Source organism: Patiria miniata, unplaced genomic scaffold (genome assembly GCF_015706575.1).
Source record: "Patiria miniata isolate m_02_andy unplaced genomic scaffold, ASM1570657v1 HiC_scaffold_3, whole genome shotgun sequence".
Lineage (NCBI taxonomy): Eukaryota > Metazoa > Echinodermata > Asteroidea > Valvatida > Asterinidae > Patiria > Patiria miniata.
In genome coordinates, this window is record NW_024037069.1 from 15699998 (window position 1) to 15721708 (window position 21711).

Below are 21711 nucleotides of genomic sequence, written 5' to 3' on the forward strand. Positions count from 1 at the left end.
GAAGAAAAGAGAAAGATATGTCATCTGTTTTCAAAATACTGTCGAGGGGACTCCAATCCCATCAGCTTTTGAGTAATTGAAAATTCATCCTGTTTTTTAACTAAAAAATATAGACCTTATGCATAGCAGCCATCTTAGACGGCAATGTCTCTGTTTTGCTGGGATACGCACAAGTGATCATTTTGTGCATTCATTGTTACTGAATTAAAATAATGCGCTTAAAGATGGCCGCTATACAAAAGGTAGCTTTGAATTTTAATTCCATCATTTTAGACAGTTTAATGGTTTTTAAATTGACCCTAACCCTGCTAAATCCCGACTAAACCAGCAGATTTTGCAGGATTTTGCAGCATTAAGGAAGGATCAACGCCGCATCTTGAGACTTGAAAGTACAAAGACTCAGTGTTGCACTTGAGTCCCAAGTCAAATCTCAAGTTGTGAGCCATTACAAAGGTATTGTGATTGTCCCACTAACCCCCCCCCCCTTACCCGTGTCCCAACTTTTGAATCGACTTGTGATTATTGACACAGCATGGACTCCAAACAAAGAACTACAGTGTACGTGTAGTTGGTTTTCAAATAACATGTTCAAGGACAAGTAAAACCGATTCAAGAAATTCTCATTTATTGGAAAAGTGTATCTCTCTTTTTCTTCTATTTTCCAAGACAGGATATTAATAACATTAATATAACTGGGACTATATAATTATGAAGCAACAATAATATTTACAAATGAAAAAAAATAATAACTGGCTCTCTGACAAAATGTAACATGCATACAGTTCACCGCTTACATTCAAACCTCTCCATTAAAAAGCAGATAAATCCATAAGGATTCTTCAAACAAACTTTTTTTTCCCAGAAATGGACAAGTTTCTCAGGTTGTTGTTCAAGAGGTATGGTTTATGATAGGTTGTAAAAAGCATCCCGTGAAAATAAACATTAACAATTTGGAAACAATTAGTTTGATATATATATAATATATGGCATACTGATATATACAACGCACTTTTGCAATAGATAATTACAGTTATATACAGAGAAAGGGTCTATGTTTCTTTGTGTGGAATATGAAATATTGAAAACATTGAAATATTGCTCTGCGAATATAGTTGTCGAAGTTGTTGCTTCAATAGTAAGATATCAGACCTATACGACAATAAAATGAGCTTTCAATTCTTGCATTTTTTTAAATTCAAATCCAAATTTGGCGTACACATTTCAATGAAGAAAAAATATGGAACCCATAACTTAACTTCCAGAATGTGAAATATTTCAACGAAGATTTGGTCTCTTTGTATCGGAAGAAGGTATTGTTGCCTTGGAGTTTTAATTCAAAAAAAAATAAAAATATGTGTACCAAAAAAAATACAGCACAGTACGACTGACACGCCCATAAGCCGACAAGAATTTCCGTAGCATTTCTATTTAATATTGAATAATTTCAGGAATGTGTTAAATATTTGACTATTATGTACACACTTCGATTTTCAGAAATTTTTTTTCTCACCCTATTCAGTTACTTTAGACCCTGCATTTGACAAGAAGCACTGACTGAAATAAACACATTCTTGAAATAATTCACTTGTATGTCCCCAAGGCGGGGAAAAAAAACCTTGTGCCTCTTTACGATCCAACTCAATAAATCAATGAATATTTACATAAAAACATCAAACAATTTGTACAAAATTGTATACATTTTTTTCCCCTATGTTTCTCATCACCATGAAAAGGTTGTGTTTTTAACGACTGTTGCCTTCCACAGGGCCAAATTGCTACTAAATTTACGGGTTATGAAATTTTTTAAACTTTGGAGAAAGAATTCACGGATATAGAATAGATCTAAAATTTGCATTTACAATGAATTACCATGGATTAAAATGTGGGTGAAAAACAGGGGACACATGTAGGTAATTGTAAAATTCCATCAATAACAAAAGGTCAACATTTCAGTAAAGCGAGGTATCGTCTTGAAAAACAAATCAACTATGGTTGGAAATTACAAAATGGATTCAGTGTACCGGATTCTATACTTAATACAATGCATGTACACCCTTTCTTTCTGCAAAGTATTTGGTGAATGAAAGAAAAAAAGTTTAATATTTCTTTTTTAAATTGGTCATTTGATGTCAAGGCATTTCATCTAACAAGGTTTAAGTTTTCTGGTTGAAGTTTGAAAAAATCTATATTATGCAGAAATCTGAGTTGAAATCTGTTAAATTTGTTAATAAGTTTCCTGATGAGTAAACACGCAACTTCTTTCAGTACTCTCGTATTTCCAATGAGTAAAAAAAATCACTCTATCTGCCTGAAACTTAGTCTATGGAAAATCCACTTGCACACAAGCGTCTATGACATACACACAGGTTTGGCAATTAATTATGCAAAAACAAGACTGCTTCTTGACCTCCAGAGTCTGACCATTCAGCAGGCGCCTTCTATCAGGTCTTTGGTAACCTGTTGGCGTATTACAAAACATGGCAGCCAATGGACCAATCAACAGCTTAGGCCAAATTTCGGCTCAAAATGGCATCACAATTTCTGAAGTCGACTCCAATTGGCTGGCGCGCAGGGTCGCATAAAATTTGCATGCTCGGATATAGCAGACGTTCGTAGTGCGGCTCTGCACACATGAATGTCTGATCGTCAGACTACCTGAAACTGGGGACAACTTTTGAAATGAATAGACTGAGTTTCAAATCCAGTAATGTCTTTTTCCAAATTCTGACACTCATTTTCCACTCAAAAACTTGTGTGATCCCCACTTTCTTGGCTGCTTGAATGACTCGGGCATGTCATTGGCCTGGACCTTCAAATCCCTCCCAGCAACTTCAAAAAGTTATGGGAAGATTTTATGGGAAACAGTCAAAGAGGCTTGATGCCATGTTAGAGTGCCATTGGCCTCCAGCTATATGGTAGATTTTTGGAGGATTTAGAAAGGCTTCCTGCCAAAAAAATATGCTTCAGGAGATGGGGGTAAATCTTCCAAGAATCGCATCACCTATTAACAACATACTTTGGTCTCTCACAAGGGTAAGATTGGGGGAAAATTCTTAAAAATCCACAAAAATATCGACAAAGGGTTTGAGAGTCACTGAGGGCCCCTAGAGCAATGCAGGGTCTGTGATATTTTCCATATTTGCCAAAAGGCACCCCTTAAGATTTTTTGTATATCTATAAATATTTTTATAGGTAAAAACACCTTTACGGTAAAACCTCAGGAATTCCCAAAAAGATTCCTTAAAAATCCCGAAATCAGGAAATGTCACCCCTGCTATATTGAATTCATGTTGTACACTCTTACACATACCAATACAAACATTCCATCCTTTCGTCGGTCGCACCACTTATCGTAACAGTCAGACTCCTATTTTTGGTTTAGGGAAAAGCAAGCCCGTAACGATACCATGCAAATAATGAGGAATTGCACAATCTGAACTTGGCTGACAACTCAAGCATTGTGCAGAGAGTGGAGTATTAATTGTTCGATCCCATTTTGTGTTACGTGGACATGACCGATGCTGGGTGAACCAGGCGGGGGGAGGATGGGGGCGACTGCCTGGCCGGTTCCATCACGTTCTTGATCTGCGGCCACTTGTCGCCCAGCGCCTTGGCAAAGTGGTCGTCCACGGAACCCGTGATCATGGTGACCACGCCGTCGGCGGAGCCGGTGGGCTTGGAGGCTCCGTAGTTCTCCTTGTAGTCCTTGCCGAGGCTGCGGCGAAAGTGCTCCTCGATTACAGGGTCACAGACACCTGGTTGAGGGAGAGAAAAGGACGGTGTCATTATTAGAATTCAACTCCTTGGCTAGGATGTTGTGTATAGACAAATCCGGCGGCAGCCAGTTTCTGCAGTGGCGCCAGGCTCACCCGAGTCGTGATTGGGGAGTACGCACACACTCCGGGCTCCTTCAACCAATAGGAATACCAAAATGCGCGCGCGCCTCGTCTTTAAGAACGCGTGCAGCATGCGCATGAGCGTAACACCACCGCAGTAAAAGTAAAGCTTTTAATTCTGGTCGCCAGATTCTACTATAGCACAGAAATCGTAAAACTTCTATGTAAGTTATTGTTAAAAAAGATGTTATCACCCTTGACATGATGAAGATCTTTTTTTGCAAATTGGACGACAATGCTTTTTTGTGGTATAGAAAGTTTCTTGGCCAAATTATCGGCTAAAAAATTTTTTTGGAGGAAAAAGCGTAATTGTTGATACCAAACCAAAAATTATAGATCTCAATTACTTAAGCACTTTACATGTTAGCATTTTCACTGACAAGATCTTCAAAAATGAAATCTAAACCCTAACCTTTACAGATCCTTGAACATTCCCATATAAACATGTAGGTTTTACATAAGAAGGATTTTGAAGGATTGAGGAATTTTTATCTGATGGGCTCCGTGCACAAGTATCTCCTCAATGAGTACAAAAGGAGAGTTGGGGAGGACCATGCACTGGAAGTGGAATTAGAATGCATTGCTGATAATGCCTGACGCTCACGCGAAGACACTACAGTCTTGTGCACCTTGAGAATAAAATGAGTCGTACGTACTTCATTGCAAACATGTGGAAACAGTACGAGTACACATAGCGCGTCCAACCCATGGCCAATGAAAGTGGTCAAAAAGCGCCCTGTTCGAGCACATGTATAGTCCACAGGACTAAATGTCTCGTCAGTTTTATGTACAAAAATGTGCCGCAGTGGCACTTTGGAGGATTTTGGAACAGATCCAGATGCATGTAGATATGCATAAAGCTCATTACACTAACAATAACTTCATGAAAACAAATTCACTGTGTTTGATTGTTTGTGGACAAAGACCTAGTAGCCAGATGGGGCAGATGTTTTGTAAAACTCCTCACATCTATGTTTGTATGTAAGCAATTCACTGCGAGCACATGGAAAGACTTATGTTTGTCATTGTCCTGGCCACCCCCCCCCCCCCAGCCCAAGAAAAGGTCACATATCTAGGGTCAAGTTCTGCATGCAAATGTGAGGAAAACTGATAAATCATATCTGCTGAGCCCACTCCATCAGACATCTGAATGGCACACCGGAGGGCTCACAAATGCTGGGAACTGATCCAATTGCTACGCTTTGGAATGCCGAATGAAAAAGAACGGATTTCTGTCCCTTACTTTCAAGTTAATCTGATCAGACATTCTATTTTTTTTTTCATTGACTAAAGGGCCTTGTGATGAAAATCCAATAATAGATTGTCCTGGCGAATCTAACAATGTAAATTAACTTCAAATAATGACAGTACACACGTATATGTGAATGTTAGTTTTTGTTGTGTCCTTTTACTTTTTAGTGAATCTTAAATAACATTAATAACTGGAAAAACTCTTAATTTCTACGGTTAGATGAAATGCAATTTCTTTGTGTTCTCAAGAAAAATGCTGACTCTTCAAAATTGTACTTTTATTGGACGATAACAAAAGTCTCTAAAAAAAAAACAAGAACATTTCAAATTCAGCTCCTTAAAAACTGTAATCAGCTGAATTTCTTTTCTATCTCTCATGAAGATTAAATTTTATCATTAATTTGTTGGTAATTAAAAGCCAATATTCAAAACAAATGAAGGTTAAGGCTGTGACATTTTTATCATGTTTAAATCGAAATTGATAATTTGGTATTATTGTGAAATTAACAGGATTCGGATGTTGTCTGCTTTTGCTAAAACTTACCTATTGAAATTTCTCGGCGATGGCAGTTTGTTGGATGTGTAGACGTGGACGACGTCGTGTAACCGTTGGTCCTTCCGAAGGTCTGGCTGTTTGCGCTACAGTGCCCATCCCGAACAGCGCCCTCTCTCGGCTGCGACGGGGCACAGGTGATGACAGAGGGCCGGACCTGCTGCGCCTCCTTGCCGCTGCCAGACGGGGTGGGGAGGTGGGTGGGGGACGGGGTGAGGTGCGAGGTGCTGGGGGTGGGGAGGGCAGGATTGACCTCCGGGACGCCCACGTCATTGTCTTCTAACCTCATGGTCGTGATTTCCCTGCAAATAAAAAACAAAATTAAACACTCTTTTAGACTAACATTGAAAACTGTTCAAACTGTTGTGTTAAGTAGTTCTTTTAAGAGAGATTTATGGTGCTATCACAAACTTCCTGTCAAAACCCAGTATGACTGAGTTACTTGAGCCATGCCAATGGGTCGTCAAAGGTGCATCTACAAGAACAGGATTAAATTTCCAATGAAAACATAAAGTTCTCTGCTGTAGATTTTGTTGACCTACTAAAATGCGAAGCATTCACCACCGATGGTTGCGATTAAACCGGTCTCTTGCCCCCTGGCAACACGGCCCCAACAACTGCATGATTAATCGGTCCATTATCAGTCTTTTTGGACCAACGACCTCTTTTACCTTCTCACAAGACAGAAGCTGACAAATTATATGACAGGTGATGGACGCTGTATGAGATTCACGTGTCTGTTCATACTCTCAGCGGGCGAATGGGTAACAAATAGGCCGACAGATTTTTCACATCAAACCACATTCAGCTCAAGAACTACTGCAAGAAGTCATGTTTGATGGGAAACGATACACACAAAATGTGCTGGTTAAGCAGAATGCCTGCATTCTCAAAAGCCTCAACTCTACTGCAGGCCTAGTTGTTACTTCGGTTTTTTAATTTTTTGATGCGACGAACCTCTTTGCGGAAACTCTGACTGGGTGTAAACAGTTTCTGAGCACACCGAAATGCTTTTTTGCAGTTATCAACAGGCATGCAACTGGCAATTTAGAAAAAACGAGGAAACTCCAAACCAAACAAGACTTTGTACAGTATTTTTTAATTTGGAATGGCATTCATGAGAAATAAAACACAAGGAAATCAGTGGATCTGAGGAAAAGTTGCATGCATGTATCAAGCCGGACTCAATGACTTAACATATTGCATAAGAAGTTTAACAAAACCTTATCCCAACCCTTTCTCAACCCATTTAATATTAGAACTTTCCACTGTCACAGTAAAAGAGAAACAGAAGACAGATCCATAACAAGTAAAGACTTTATTTCCAGAACGTGATATATCCATTTGAGAAAAAAAAAAATTGAAACTTTAAGAATGAAAAAAAGTATAACAGCTGTTTCTAAACTTAATTCTTCACTTTGCTGTATTCTTAAATTGCATTGATCTACATTACAGCTGTCAAAACCGACTTTGGGCAACCAGGACAGCGCCCGGGATTCTACAAGGTTACAAAATGTACAAACTGAAGTTTATCGCATTTTGAAACAAACTCTTCATGTACTTTTGCGACCGAAATGGAAAACAACAAAGGGTGTCCAATACCATTCAAATTCAAAACTGACCACCATGACAACTCTTTCTGGAAATAAAGACCATTCCACATGGAAGTCCCGAGGCATAACCATATAAACTTTGACGCAGTGTGCCACCACATGTTCAAGCCGGCCTGGATGGTATGCAGAGACGTCATATCTCATTTCACGGCCCTTCTACAAAGCTCTCCCAACAGAATGCCTTCACAAAGTAGAATTTCAGTTGACCATGAATCAACTTGGCTGACGGGAACACACTCAATTGAAAATCTCAACCCCCCCCCCCCCCCTTCACCAGAGAGTTGCAAGTTGTTATTCCACGGACCGCCGTGTCCACCAATGATTCAAATTTTTCCATTCTGGCAGAGTCTGAAATATGACCGTGGTATGAGGGGCCTGGCCATTAGTGCATAGCTGGCATAGCTCGCCGCCTAGAACTTGTTGATACGTGACGGGCGTGCAGTTTGGAGTAGATGTCGCCGTCGAGGTAACTCCAGCCCTCCATCGAGAGAAGAATTTGTTACAAATATTTACACCCAGCGAATCCTTTTTCAGATCCTGGAGTTAATGTGTAACTCCTTAATAATTTGATCATTGTTTGCACTCCACAGGGATTCTCATTGAGAAATTTAAAAAAAAATTGTTTTGAATAAATGAACAAGTATGGATGAAATCAAAGATGCGGCTTTCAAGCTTTATATTACAGTTTATCTGCAGAATTTCAAGCAGACCCAGGTGAAAAAGTAGGAGAACAGTAGGATCAAACAATTTTTTTGGAAATTGACAAAAGTTTGATTTTGGAGAACAAAATCAGTATAAAAGTAGGACTTTTGCTGGCTTTCTATTGGAACTCACTCATGTCCACAGCATCATAAGCCTTATTTGGCATGTTCTGTACTCACAACACTTGTGCTCCATCCTCAACTAAGCTCTTGGAAGTACATTTGCAGTACTCCTGAGATTTCATTTTTCAGAGTCGAGAGACAAAAAAGTAGGAAAAGTAGGAAAAATAGGAAAAATAGGAAAAGTAGGAATTTAAAGAAAAGAAAGTATACACTGTAGGAAAAGTAGGAATACTTGAAAGCCTGAAATTGGTAACTGCATAATTGCAAACGCCTTGTTCATATTTACCAACTCGGTATTAGCTGAAACATTACTTTTGTTTCAAAAGCAAGCAAATGTGTGTCATGTGTTTTTGCACAAATACCCATGGTTTTCTGTGAGAATTTTTTTTTAAGACATTCTTCAGTCAACTGCAGGTAAGTGTGCATGGATCTAAAATGTAGTACATGTAAATATAGGCAAGCTTCTAAAAACCTTTTTTCCCCTAGTCAATATGTTTAAAACGTGGAGTATACACATATAATGGATAAGTCATCTCCAAGAATGCATCATAAAAAAAAAAATACTTTGCTTTACTCCAATGCCTCACAGCCAATACTCCTGTTCATGATGGGGTCTACCCGATGTTCCCCAATACCAACATGTATGTTCCCCAATACCCATGTTCCCCAAACTGGCTGGAATCGACATGATACCATCATTTATACATCTGACATTTTTGCAATTTGTTGACGGGCAAGAAAATATAAAAAAAAAAGGAATACCATGAATTTGAAACAAAAAAATCTTTGCAATTGCAAGTACACGTACTGTACTGTAAAGATAAAAAAATACTATAGTTGCCAACACACAAATGAAAAAGAGAAGAAAAAAAGGCAGAATTTATGGGTGCTATATCATGTCTAATCATGAACCAGGAGGAATTCTTATGCCCGCCCTTATCTCCTTATTGATATCACATAAAACATACCACTCCACTTCTTCAAACAAAGATATCGCACAAATATGCCAGGCTTGCCAGCCAAATATTTAGTCTTCAATTAAACAAGATAGCGGGAGTGGAGGGCCATCCTACTAGGCTGGTAGGGTTCTGCATTGGGAAAACAGTTCCTGACAAACATGACGATACAAGGGGCATCAATTGCCACATGTGTGTCCACAAATGTAGACAGAATGTTCATCTTGTGTGATTCTTTGTGATGTTGGGAATAATTGTTCATGTATGTTTAAAGGGAAGATACAACATTGGCAAACACAAAAAAATGAAATGATCACATTATCACGAAATACCTTACGGAATCGTTAGGGAATGACAGTCTAAAGCATCCTGTAAAATTGTGGCTACTGGTGTGCTGACATTTTTGAGAAAAAGTGTATTTTTTCAACGCTGGTCGGCTGACCAGCATTGGAAAAAACTGGCTTTTTTCAAAAACTGTTCCTAATTTTCATATCGCATTTTCTTTGCATTTAATTACTCACCTGTGAAGGGGTACAAGCCTGCTAGACTGATTCTTTGACCTTACATTTCCCAAAAGTCTAATAATTGCTCCGTTTCATTTTAAGTGGGGTCAGGGAACCAGACTACAAGAACATGATGGGTTTTCTTGGTTTTTCCATCATCTACAAGCCCAAAATGTGAAACAAGTCAGTTTAACAATATTTGCTATTACATACTAATCCTTCAAATCCATTGATTTCTGAAAATTGCAGCAAAAGCAAATGTTGTACATTCCCTTTATCCCTAACCTTTACCAAGTCCATCAAAATCCATCCCCTCATTTTGGGGGATTTTGTCAGATAGGCCATGTGCACCAAGTCCATCAAAATCCACCAGCACCACAGATTTGGTCCTGAAGAATTATGTGAAGCAGAGGGAGTGATGGATTTTGACAGGCATGGTCTCCTACTTAATCAACCAAAGTAGGGAGTTAGGGTTAACCATAAAAATAACAACTTTGATGTCATCATGAAATCAGCAATCGATTTGTACCAAAAAATTCTCAACATATATTTTAATTTTTTGTTTTAGTGGGTGATGCCACAAAAGGCAGAATGCATCTGTTGTCCGAAAGGACTCTTGACATGGGACAAAAAATCTAGGAAGGAGATAACTTAGAGATCGAGCTTATTGATGAAGCTCTTGAGAGGATGATGGAAAGTACGATTGTGGTAGAGAGTTCCACAATTTGGATGTGAGGACAATGAAGGATGATGAGTGCGATACAGTGCGGGACTTAGGTATTGAGACTGTAAAAGGGTGAGCATTGGTGGCAGATCTCGTAGAATAAATAATGCGTGAGATTTGGGCATGATAGATTTTATGCACTTATCATTTTGGTATACAATTTTGTAATGTTACTCCATTCTCTTTCCTGCTGAATTGAAGAAAAAAAATTGGACCTACACGTACATGAAGGTTTTATTTCACAAACACTTTACCTGACATACCAGTGCAGTGCGTTAAACGACATTACATGTAGTGGTGGGATTTAAATCTGGATTTTTAATAATTTGGTTTGAATTCCACTATTCGGTTATGATTTTTGGAAACCGGATACTCGAAAGCACCCTTCACAAATGAAGCCTTCCATTTTTTTGTGACACAGGCTAAAGAAAACAACCGGAACATCCTCTAATTTGTTCCATAATCTCCGATGGTAACTGCATTCACTTGCTAGTGGTATTCTTGGCTCATGAATAGCCTGCCCATTCGACTTATTTTCAACGTTACAGCTCTGAAGTGTTTTTGTGCAGGCCCAGTGGTCACTGAATCCTGCAAACTATACCCAGTCATTGGGAGGGCATTTCATGCGGCACCTCACTCGTCATTTCTGTTGGCATGATTGCAAGCTGGATGAGAACGCCTGATGAAACCATTATTCGGTTTTAAAAAATAATGGGATAAACAGATTTTGAAATCTTTGATTTCTCCCACCACCAGTTAAATGCATATGCAATCTGTTCAAATTTCATCCAATATCAAATACTAACGTTTGCGTTCCGGCGCACCGTGTGGATACCGCTGCCGCCGTCGTGTCCATCATGCTTGCCGCAGCCGTCCTGCTGCCCACATTGCGCAGCTCGTCAAACCGCAGGACCTGGGCTAGCTCTCGTCTCTCAGTGCTGCGTCGCTGTCTGTTGACGCGGGACGGCAGCTCCTTGGAGGCTTCCGATCTGAGATCTTCGCTCCGTAGCACCGCATTACCTGAGTAAAGAGACAAATGAATAAAGGCATGAATAAACAAAACTTGTGATTCTAATTCTTTTAGATTAAAAAAAAAAAAACCTGGCGGTTTGGACAAATGAGGAGGGAGAAGGCAAAACACTTTTGCATGGAGCTCAATATCCCATAACCCCAACTCCCTAGGTATTTTGCTAGGATGTAACCTCAATCCTGCAAAATCCTCCAATTGCCTTTCATGTAAAAAATTGCATACAGCCTCAATCCTGCAAAATCCTCAGGTAAAACCTCAGGAATTCCAGATTTCAAAAGGGATTCTGTAAAAATCCTGGAATAAGGAACAATCCTGCAAAAATAGCCACCTGACAAGTGACAACCAATGTTTTAATACAGGTTCACGTAATAGCCCCAAAAGAAAATAATGTGTGCCACGCAAGAAACTGGCTCTGTCATGAGAAGACTGAGACAGAAACACTGATGTAGACAAACTTCCTACGTGCTAACAAATCAGCTAACAATTTTATTATGTAAAATTAACACAACCCAAAGACAGAAAGTCAGCCATGGTGAAAGTTTCATTCGTGACTTCGAGTCAAATCATGGGTTGTGAAGGGAAGGGACAAACTGGCACCTTACAATTACCCTTTAACTTAAAAAAACCCGACATAACCCCTACATTCCATCAGTGATCCACCAAATCCTCCAACTCCAGCTCATATCACTCAAACTTTTTGAGGGATCAGTGGCACTGATCTGTTAGCCCTTGTTAAGCCTTTTTGAGTAAATAATGGGCTTCAAAGGCCTGTAAGCAACAGCATTTTTAAATGGAATATGTGAACTGCACATTTCTCTGTCAATTGTTTTTTATTCATTTCAGCCTTTGCATTCCCATTTCTAAGGCAGTTCCAAGACCAAATTCTCTAAATTGTATGCTTAGGTAAAAGAAAAATACTTCTGCTTCCGATTACATGTACGTAGCATTTGAAAATAGAGTAAGTAGGTAGAGAAAAAAAAAATTTCGCAAATTTTTTGTGTACAATCGTACGGAGGTGTCTGTAGTCAAGGGCAAAAGGTGGAAATTGATGATTTTCGGGGTTTTTCAACATTTTTCCCCCCAAAGATAGGGTAGGGGCCGTCAAAATAGGGTAGGTATGGTAACTGGAAGCAGAACTTTTTTTTTTTTGGCCTTATTATTTCATGCAAAAAATGAAGGATGCAACTTATCGTTTCACTTTGTAATAGCTTAGCAAATATTTTAAGAACCGTTCAAACGTGTAGCAATTCACAAAGGCTGGCGCGTGATTGACATTCGACATGATAAATCAACAATGAATGACATAATAAAGTAGCGGGCAGTCATTGAAAAATTAAAACCTAACTACGTGTACCCTGAATGTAATCAAATACTGTGGTGCTTCTAAGGTTTTGTAAATTAAACAGGTTTGAAAACGTCGTTAATTTGTTGTGCTACATGTATGTATGTTTAAATCACAGGAAGATTGCGTGAACATACAACTGTAGGTCCCTTTTATATTTCGGGTTTTGTTTAAACGTCTTGGAAAATTTGTAAATGGGTTTAGAGTTCTTTCCGTTTAAACGTTTAAATGTGTAAAAGTCACATCCTTTAATGCAAGTTTTCATATTTCAGGGCATAACAGTGACACAGGAGCTTCAGGGCGGCTAAAGAATGAAATTTTTGCCATGGAATTAGTTTCGGTGGTAAAATCTAAAGGTATTTCAATTTCGTTGTTGATTTAGAACACAGCAGCCACAAAATTTCTAAACTGCTTATTAAAGTGAGTGCTGTAAAAAAAAAGTTAAGTACTCCAAAAAAAGGTGGCTCAATGTTTTCCTAAATGTTATGGAATTTTTTTTTTTTCACAAAATATGTTCGAAGTGTGAATTTCATTTTATGGCTTGTTAAAATATCAATATTTGTCTATTGTCCTTGTATCTGTATCCGCCCAATGTATTCATCTACATATTGTATGTACCTTTACATGTATGTACATGTACAGGCTCGCCTTGAACTATAGAAACAGACACAATCATGTACATGTATATTTGCACACCATGACTCATCTAACATTTGTTCTTTTGTTTCTTTATTTTTGTAAGATTTTTTTTTGTGGGGGGGGGGGGATTCTGGATTGTCATTTCAATGCCCACAAGAGACCACTCGACTGTGAAGAAATTGGAAATTAATCTCTTTGCGAACTTTGGCTGAACTTGCAAGTCTCCTGGTTCAGACACTGATTAAACTTCAACCCACATATTTGAAATGGCATTAAGATGAGCTGTGGCTTATTTCCAGCCAGAAGTTGTCATCGGAAATGCATGGAGGCAACACGAAAGGCTGATTTATCCATTCAATCCCCTAAATAATATCAGCAATTCTTTATAATGTATCTTCTAGAGGTAGGTTGACCAGGAGCATGGTTTTAAACCACTTGTATCCAGTGTATAAATCTAAAACTATTTTCATGAAGTTAAGAAGATTGTCAGAAACATTTGGAATTTCACACACAACTGCAAGATATCTTACTTCTGGACAGTTTTCCTTACATTGTTCAGTTCAAGGCTGTGTCATTTGTTGTCTATATGGATGTGGATTTTTGTTTGTTCCAATGTCATAAACTCACGCCATAAACAGAAATAACTATAAAATTTGTCTTTTTTCCCTTTAAATCAACATTTATGTCAGCATCCAGTGTGAGAAAAAGTAACAATTGCCACCTTTCCTCTCACACCAAATTCAGTTGCAGATGCCTCAAATTTAGCTATGTGTACCAAATTTCCAAGTTAGGCTTGAAAGAAAAACACTTCTTTGTGGGTGATTTTTTTCTCTCTCCAAGTTATAAGGAATCGCATCCTTCTTAATCTATTTAGTGGCTTGGTCAGCGGATTCCTCCCCCGCAGGCCAGGCAACCCATCAGGCCACAAACCAGGTGCCTCTTGCCCAGCCAGCTGTACGCGTACCCACCACTGCAAGATATTACTCACAAAGACACCAGGAGTGATCGAGAACTAGTCCCGGGCAATTTCCCACGCCACGGCGAGAGCAGCCCTGCTATGCTCGCTATGCCGGGTATGGTGAGCTTAACATGCTTCAGGATTGATTTGATTGCTTAAGACCACTCCTTCTGCTGGGGCACAAGTGCTTGGCAGCAGGCAGGGGAGTGGAACGGACAGTCCACTTGAGGTACAAATGTATGTGTGCTGACTGCACAGCCGCACTCTTAAGTTAAAGGCTGGGAAATGTTCAGCCAAATATTTTTTTAAAGATACTGGATGAAATGACCGATGAATGATGTCCAAACCTTTTTCAAAGACTTTTGTCAAACCTTCCCTAAAAATATAGACAGACCTTTGCTTTAACAAAATGATGTCAATATGTTAACAAATATGAAAATAGGAGGTTTTTTCTCAATATATTGTGTCTGCTGATTGTATTAAAAATCAACATCAATTGAGTAACTCAGTCAGAATTATAGCCAACTGTTGAATCTTTCTTTAGACTGTGACTGAATTTCATCACAATATTGACTTTTAGCCTCTCGAAATATGCTCAAATACCTAAACTGATAGTTAACCAAGCCATTTAATCAGATGTGAAATATAACAAAGGCACTTAAAATAGCTTTGCTGTCAAACTGGAAAAAAAATCCTAAAAACAGAAACAATGTTGCTCTCTCAAGAGGAAAAATAACCTATTTGACCCACACCAGCAATATGTTTGTACACAAAGGAATGATAAACCAAGCCTAGTCTCAAGTTTGCTGGTAACTTTTAAAAGGAGAATAATAGATCCACTTATCACAGCAGTGTCAACCACAACATCTTGCTAAGCCTAACTCTGGTACAGATGATAACTATTGAAGGCACTTGTGTATCACATACATGTGTAAGATAACCTAGCCACTCAAAAAAAAGGGGGCTGACTGCAGAAATAACTACATGTAGCTTCTACCAACAACTTGCTAAATCAGGAAATCTCTCACAAAAGCAGGCTGCCATTACTCAAAAAAAGAGACCCACATCCGGCTGTCACCAAAATGCAGACATGTAGAACTAAAAATTACATACATCCAAGATATAACACTTTCCTAACACTTTTTCTAAAGATAAACATGTGATCAAATTTTGAGAAGAAAAGAAATTTGGAAGATCATTTGTTCACAACAGTAAGTCAGATATATGAGAATCCAAAACACACGCACTTCCCCCTCCCAAAAAAGATGGGAAAGTTATAGGGAAAAAAATGTGAAGAATGTCTTCCGATATAGCATGCTGAGGGCAGAAAGCAAACTTCCGATCATAAAACATTGATCTTAAACGAATCCCCTCCTTTTTTCCACACTGGATTCCTGACAAAATAATCACAAACTTTCCGGTGCAAGGCTGTGGGAACAATTGAATGAGGATTAACCCGCCTAGTCCAGGCTGCTCAGCGATACTCTGCAGGGTGAGAGGGCACCCTGTAGTTTTAGCCCGCAAATTTGAGGATGTTTCACTGATTAGCAAGCTGTGAATTTTGCAAAGATCAAATGAAGTCGCTGCTTGGCTCTTTGCCAGGATGAGAGATCCACCTCATCAAAACCAAACATGTCCATAAAAGTTACCAGAACAGTGTTTAGAAAGAAAAAAGATTGAAAAAAAATTAGAGGGGCAAATGTTTCGGTTCTTGCAGGACCTTTCTCAAAGGCAATATAATGGCAGAAGTACAGAACAAAGTACCATAGGGACACACAAGCAGGCATGGGTGGAAGGGAAAAAACACATAGGGATAGGAGGGATAGGAGGGATTAGGCAGGGGGAAGGACCTACATGTAAGGAGTGTGGCAGAATATACTAAGTAAGATCAAAGGGGATGAAAAGAGGGGATGGGGCAAGGCAAGGAAAACAGGAGTGTGTCAATGGATTATAGTACATGTACATTAGATAAAAAAGGGGGTAATAGGAGGTGATAATTAGGCAGGGGGGAGGAACAAAGAAGGGTGACCAAAAAAATCGATGTGGGATGCCCAGAGGGATACAAGGCCCTTCCGCCATCCCCACCCCTATATGCTGTATAATACTTCATACGCCGCTGAGGTCTAACGCACTGCCGACGTAACGCGTACCACACAAACTAGGCCTTACGTAGCGATAGCCCGGTGCCCATTTTTCATCAATTTTTTTATCCGTTGGTAAATGGCATCCGTCACATTCTGAATGATGAATACAGTCAGCTACAAAACACGTACTGTCCCATTTTCCAGTCTTATTTATTCTTGATGTCTGAGAAATATTAACTAGAAAATGTTCACCTAAATCGCCCATGGATGCAAAATGTACGATAAGAATGGTGGAAGAGACGTTGTGTGGAACGTGACGTCACACTTCTACGGCATATTAGTCTAGTGACGTGTTCAGTGCTATACAAAACCCACATGTGATGGGCGATCAGGCAAGGAACGGACACCGTAATTTCAACATTGGATTGGTGTACAGATGTAGATGAATCGGGCACGTGATCATCGTACACTCACGAGGCCCCCTTCAATGGAGAAACCATTGTGCATGCTAGTGCCAAAAGAAACTAAGCCCTGTGACAGATTATCTGAACAATAGCTAGCACAATGCTTTCACCATGGAGGGTTTCCATAGAAATGATAGCATGGCTGATGAGGCCTACTACTACATTTGTACATCACTATTTACATGTAAGACAAGTGACACTCCCAATATCCAAAAAGATTGTAATTCTGTACTGTCATTTTATTGTAAACTCAACTGTATGGTCAAACTAAAATGTCTTCTCCACACACGCATGGCAAGACTTGATAAACATAAACATAAACTTTGAACAAAAGTTCCCCTTTTATGAGAAGACTCAGATTTACACGTCATTTTCCACACTTTATGTTGAATTGATGAAGATTACAAAATAAATGGAGTGACAATTTTACAATCAGATTTAACTGTGAGAATATTTTCGTCATCCAAATTACGACAATATGGTTCTACGTACTTGATGGCAATAGTCTTGTGATCCTACCTTCATAAAAAGCGAGCCGCATCGGATCAAAGCATGGCAACAGCTGGGTATAAGTCAGTGTCTCCATAGTCATGCTTTGCAAAAACATCCACGACACAAATTTCGACAAGACGGCTCCAAAGAAAAGTTCTCGCTTCACAAAGCCAGGAATTGTCAATTTTTACTTTTAATCTCACTTTCTAGGAGTTCGATTGGCAAATTTACAAGGACAGATTCTTGGTATCCAGCAGATGACAACATTTAAACCCACAAGCAGACACTTGCTTCAGCTGTCTCTGGATCAAGTCCATGCAGTCTGTGGTCGCACCACGCACAGGTTGTTGATGCAATAAAACCCTCCATTTCCTCCCAGAGCACACTGCCATGGAAAATACAGGCCTGGACCGCCTTGACCAATCCGGTCGCAGCACACATGACCACCAACCACACGCACCAGCCAATCAGGGCATCCGTAACAACCCCACTACCGGGCATGTTTGGATAACTATGCAAATTGGTATCTCTGGAATGCCGGCTATGCAGCCTGGGGCGTGTGTAGCATTTCAACAGGCATGGGCTGTTATTCGCATCATACAGTCAAGCCCTGGGGGGATTTTTGTTCTCAGCATTTCTGCTAAAGAAATTATGGGAAAATAATGAGAAGATGCATCAAAGACAGACTTAATTTTTTGTGACTTTGAGCAGTTGGGAAAATGGATTTTTTGTCCATGATTTATTCCCATGCTTTGGAACTCGGTATAAAGTGCAGTTTTGTTTCTGATCGAGCGCTGTAGGCTGAAGTTTCTCAATGCAACACCCTTCTTTGTTCTGTGTGATACGAGTCATACATATGCATTGAGATCTTTCAAAGCTTTTGAATTCTTTCAACATTGTTAGGAAGTTAATCATAACTGAGACAACAAGTAACGTTTCGTTTGGTATCGCTGTTACTGTTGCTAAATTAAAATAACAAAGAGCACCCTCTGATAATCCCGCAACACATAAGGTCTATTGAGCATTGCAACAATGTAAAACATTTTTTTCCACTTGCCACATGCAATTTTTAATCAATAACACGTCACGTCAAAAATATTAAACGAAAGATATCAATTTCATGCATTCCTCACACGATGGAGCATTTCCCTGGCTAACAATTCCTACTTGTGCACCCGTTAAAGATAATTAAACAACTTTTGCTGTTGCTGTAATTTTTAGAAATGGACGGATTTGGGGGTTAGTATTTTGCAGTAAAAATATCGTTCCACTGACCTGTTTAAAGTTTTGTGTTCATGATGGATGCCAGGAAATACAAGAATAAATGCTGCTCTTGTAATCTGCTTCAGACGAAACAGGACAATTTATAAACATCAGGGAATTGTCAGGTCAGGGAACCAGACTAGCTGGCCCATTCCCGGATATATATGTCACCAATTGCAAACAAAATGTGGACTAAATTTGGACAATTGGGGGTGGCATTTTGAAGGAAAAAAAGCCAGGTTTGTTTTTTTCAACAGTGGTTGTATGAACCATCGTTGGAAAATGATGCAAAACTCAACTTTTCTTGAAAATGACAGCATACCAAGCGCAAGGATTTGGTAGTTTCATTTTTTTTTCACATTTGCAAAATGTTGTACATTACCTTTAACCCACACCCATCCCAATACCCCCCTCCCCCCCCCCAACACACACACAAGTCCATTCATATTTCAGCCAGTCAGCCCCAGCTATACACAGGTTCATTAGCGGGAAATTCTGGGGCCTGCCAAATATTTTGGCATATTTGCACAATATGTGAACATGTATTGGGAGACGATATGTCATACATGTAGCATGCACCTGGCCGGCTTGACAAAACTTGGCCAGATGCCAAAGAGACAGCGTGAAGATATGTACTTTCCAGTAAGCCTAAGACTGAGCCCACAATGCCATGCACAATGTGCACACAATGGACGTGTTGGAAAAAAGCTGCTCTATCGTGCATAGTTTGCAAATAAATATGGCCATATTTGAAGAATCTGTTTTCAGTGAATTCTTTTGCCATTTTAGATTGTCATTGTGAGTAAAGTTCAATATTGAGTTTTGCCCTTCGATGATATATCTTCTAAACACTTCACGTAAAAAAAGTCAGCGTTAAGCAAGAGCTTGTGAATTTGAGAACCAATTTACAAGCTTATAATGTCGGTTCACAAAAAAAGAGTACGAGAGTACAAAAATGTATGTACATCTGCTGTGATTACCATCAAGCAAGGCTTTCCCTCGCCCGCTATGCGGGGGAGGCAGCTTCAACGCCTGTTGCCCGCTTCACGGGCGAGAGGGCCAGCTTCGATGGTCAGCCGACCATCATTGGAAATTGATACAAAAATGTCACTTTTCTTGAAAATGACAGCACACCAGGTGCCATGATTTCTAAGGATGCTTGAGACTTTTATTCACTTACGGTCAATTGAGGTATTTCATTTTTTCAATTTTGATAGTTTTGGGTTTTTTGGACGTTTGCAAATGTATATCACCTTTAAGCCCAAATTGTGACTGCCGAATGCATAAGAAAATAAGAACGATAAATATTCATGCAAAAAGAAAATGAGCACCCAGATGGATCAGCTTGAAGTTGAAACAGATGAGCAATAAAACCAAAGCGAAGGAGAGGATCTGTGCTATTTTGGCCAACTCATAAATCATGGAGATAACCAGGCGTTTAATTCTTCAGTCTCACTTTATGCCAACCTTCCTGCATTTTACGTCTGCAATGAAATGTGAGTTGTTTCCTGTGAGTTATATTCATTCACCCTCGGATAAAAAACAGAGCTGCTGTGTGTAAAGAGCACAGCAAACATGCTAAATCATCATCCTGTTGGCGGAATCATGTCTTTTGGAAAATATGCTGCCACAAATAGAATCCAAAATTGTTTGCTTTGAACAGCGCTACCAAGGCACCAATAGTCAGATGCCTCCAGCAACACCCCCCCCCCCCTTTTTTTTAAATTTCCATCGGCTGGGTGATCAGAAGAAAAAAAATCCTGGCTACCTTCAAAACAAAAACAAAAACATTTGAGGCCATTCTTTTTTTTGGGGGGGGGGAAAAATACTCATCCCCACCACACTTCCCCCAAGACCCCAAGACCCCAAACCGGGATGCTACTGCCCCTATTTCACTAAAAACGTGCCACAAATATCTACACCTTCAACGCACCAGACCAAGTTGGATCATTTTAAGATGTCGAAATTATTCGGAGCATCACTGGAAGCCAAAGAATTCCCTGTGACTTGCTCACTCACCAAGACACAGCATATCAGTTCCTATTTTTTTTTCTCAACTTGACAGTGGGAGAAAACACATTCATCACATTTGTCCACAAGGTGTTTATTTTCACAGACTGGTTCCTTCTGACTGTAAGAAGACTAAGCTGGTGCAGATGAGGTGGACCTGAAAATCTTGAGACATACTCCGTGACTCAGTCAGTCAGTCCAAAGAGCAAGTCAGTAAGTCACTCAGTCCAGCAAAAAGCATGGATAGACCATCGACGAGAGTCCCAAAACTTAAAGTAGTGAAACATGCAACACAAGAAAATAGACTGGCACATGAAACAACCAGTCCAACACTCCTTTAGTACTGCATCAATCAACTGTGTCAAACATGTCAAAAGAAACATCTGGTACCTAGTCTCTGTTTCTACACATTCTCTCCTTAGTCATCAGGTCATGCCACCAGACTATTGAAGGGTCAATCTTTTCAAAAAGTTGGACATATGTACCAGTCTAGCGTAAGGGTTTAAATTGAAATCACTCGGCTTCACTCTCAAATCACTTGGCTTCACTCTCAGGTGCAAAATGTTGAAGAAAAGTCTTCTTTAAAAATGGAATTGAGACCTCAAATTTGGCTGGCCGGACCTTGTCTTTGAACATTTTGGAGAATTTTGTCGGCTAACCAGTGACTAAAGATGGCCTGATTTTGTTTTGCATGTTTCTCTGCACTCAAGGTCTCAGTCTGGGATATAATAGACCAATGCCAGGGAAATGACAATCTGAAGAACCACAAATTATAACTCCATCTACTGTACATGTATATTTGTGTTTAGGATTGAACATCCACTCAAAATGTCCAATAAATACTTTTACACATTTTATTGATTGTGCACAATACAGAAGCTTCAAAGTAAACACTAAATAAATACATTTCATGTATACAAAGTGAAATTTAATACATTTCATATACAAAGTGAAATTTAATACATTTTATATACAATGTGCAACTATTTAAGAAAAAGTTTTCAATAATTCTTCATATATATATACTTTTGCATTGGGTCAGAAGACTGGATTATGGTAGGTATCTGAAACTGTCCTCAACATCTCTTATTTGGTACAGGTCAATTATC

At 39.3% G+C, this 21711-nt stretch overlaps 1 protein-coding gene across 2 annotated transcripts in view; it reads right to left on the minus strand.

Annotated features, from left to right (window-relative positions):
- Positions 1 to 606: 606 nt before the first annotated feature.
- LOC119737577 (transcription cofactor vestigial-like protein 4) overlaps positions 607 to 21711 on the minus strand; it is a 30823-nt gene continuing 9718 nt past the window's right edge. Inside the window, exons 1-4 of one of the 2 annotated variants that reach the window (XM_038212031.1) lie at positions 17357 to 17719; positions 11127 to 11340; positions 5692 to 6002; positions 607 to 3755 (exon numbers count right to left, since the gene is read on the minus strand). In XM_038212031.1, the coding sequence (XP_038067959.1) occupies positions 3502 to 3755; positions 5692 to 6002; positions 11127 to 11340; positions 17357 to 17444 (867 nt within the window). In that variant the 5' untranslated portion in view covers positions 17445 to 17719 and the 3' untranslated portion in view covers positions 607 to 3501. Of the gene's footprint in view, positions 3756 to 5691; positions 6003 to 11126; positions 11341 to 17356; positions 17720 to 21711 lie in introns of those variants that run through there. The other variant, XM_038212032.1, reaches the window with a different exon arrangement.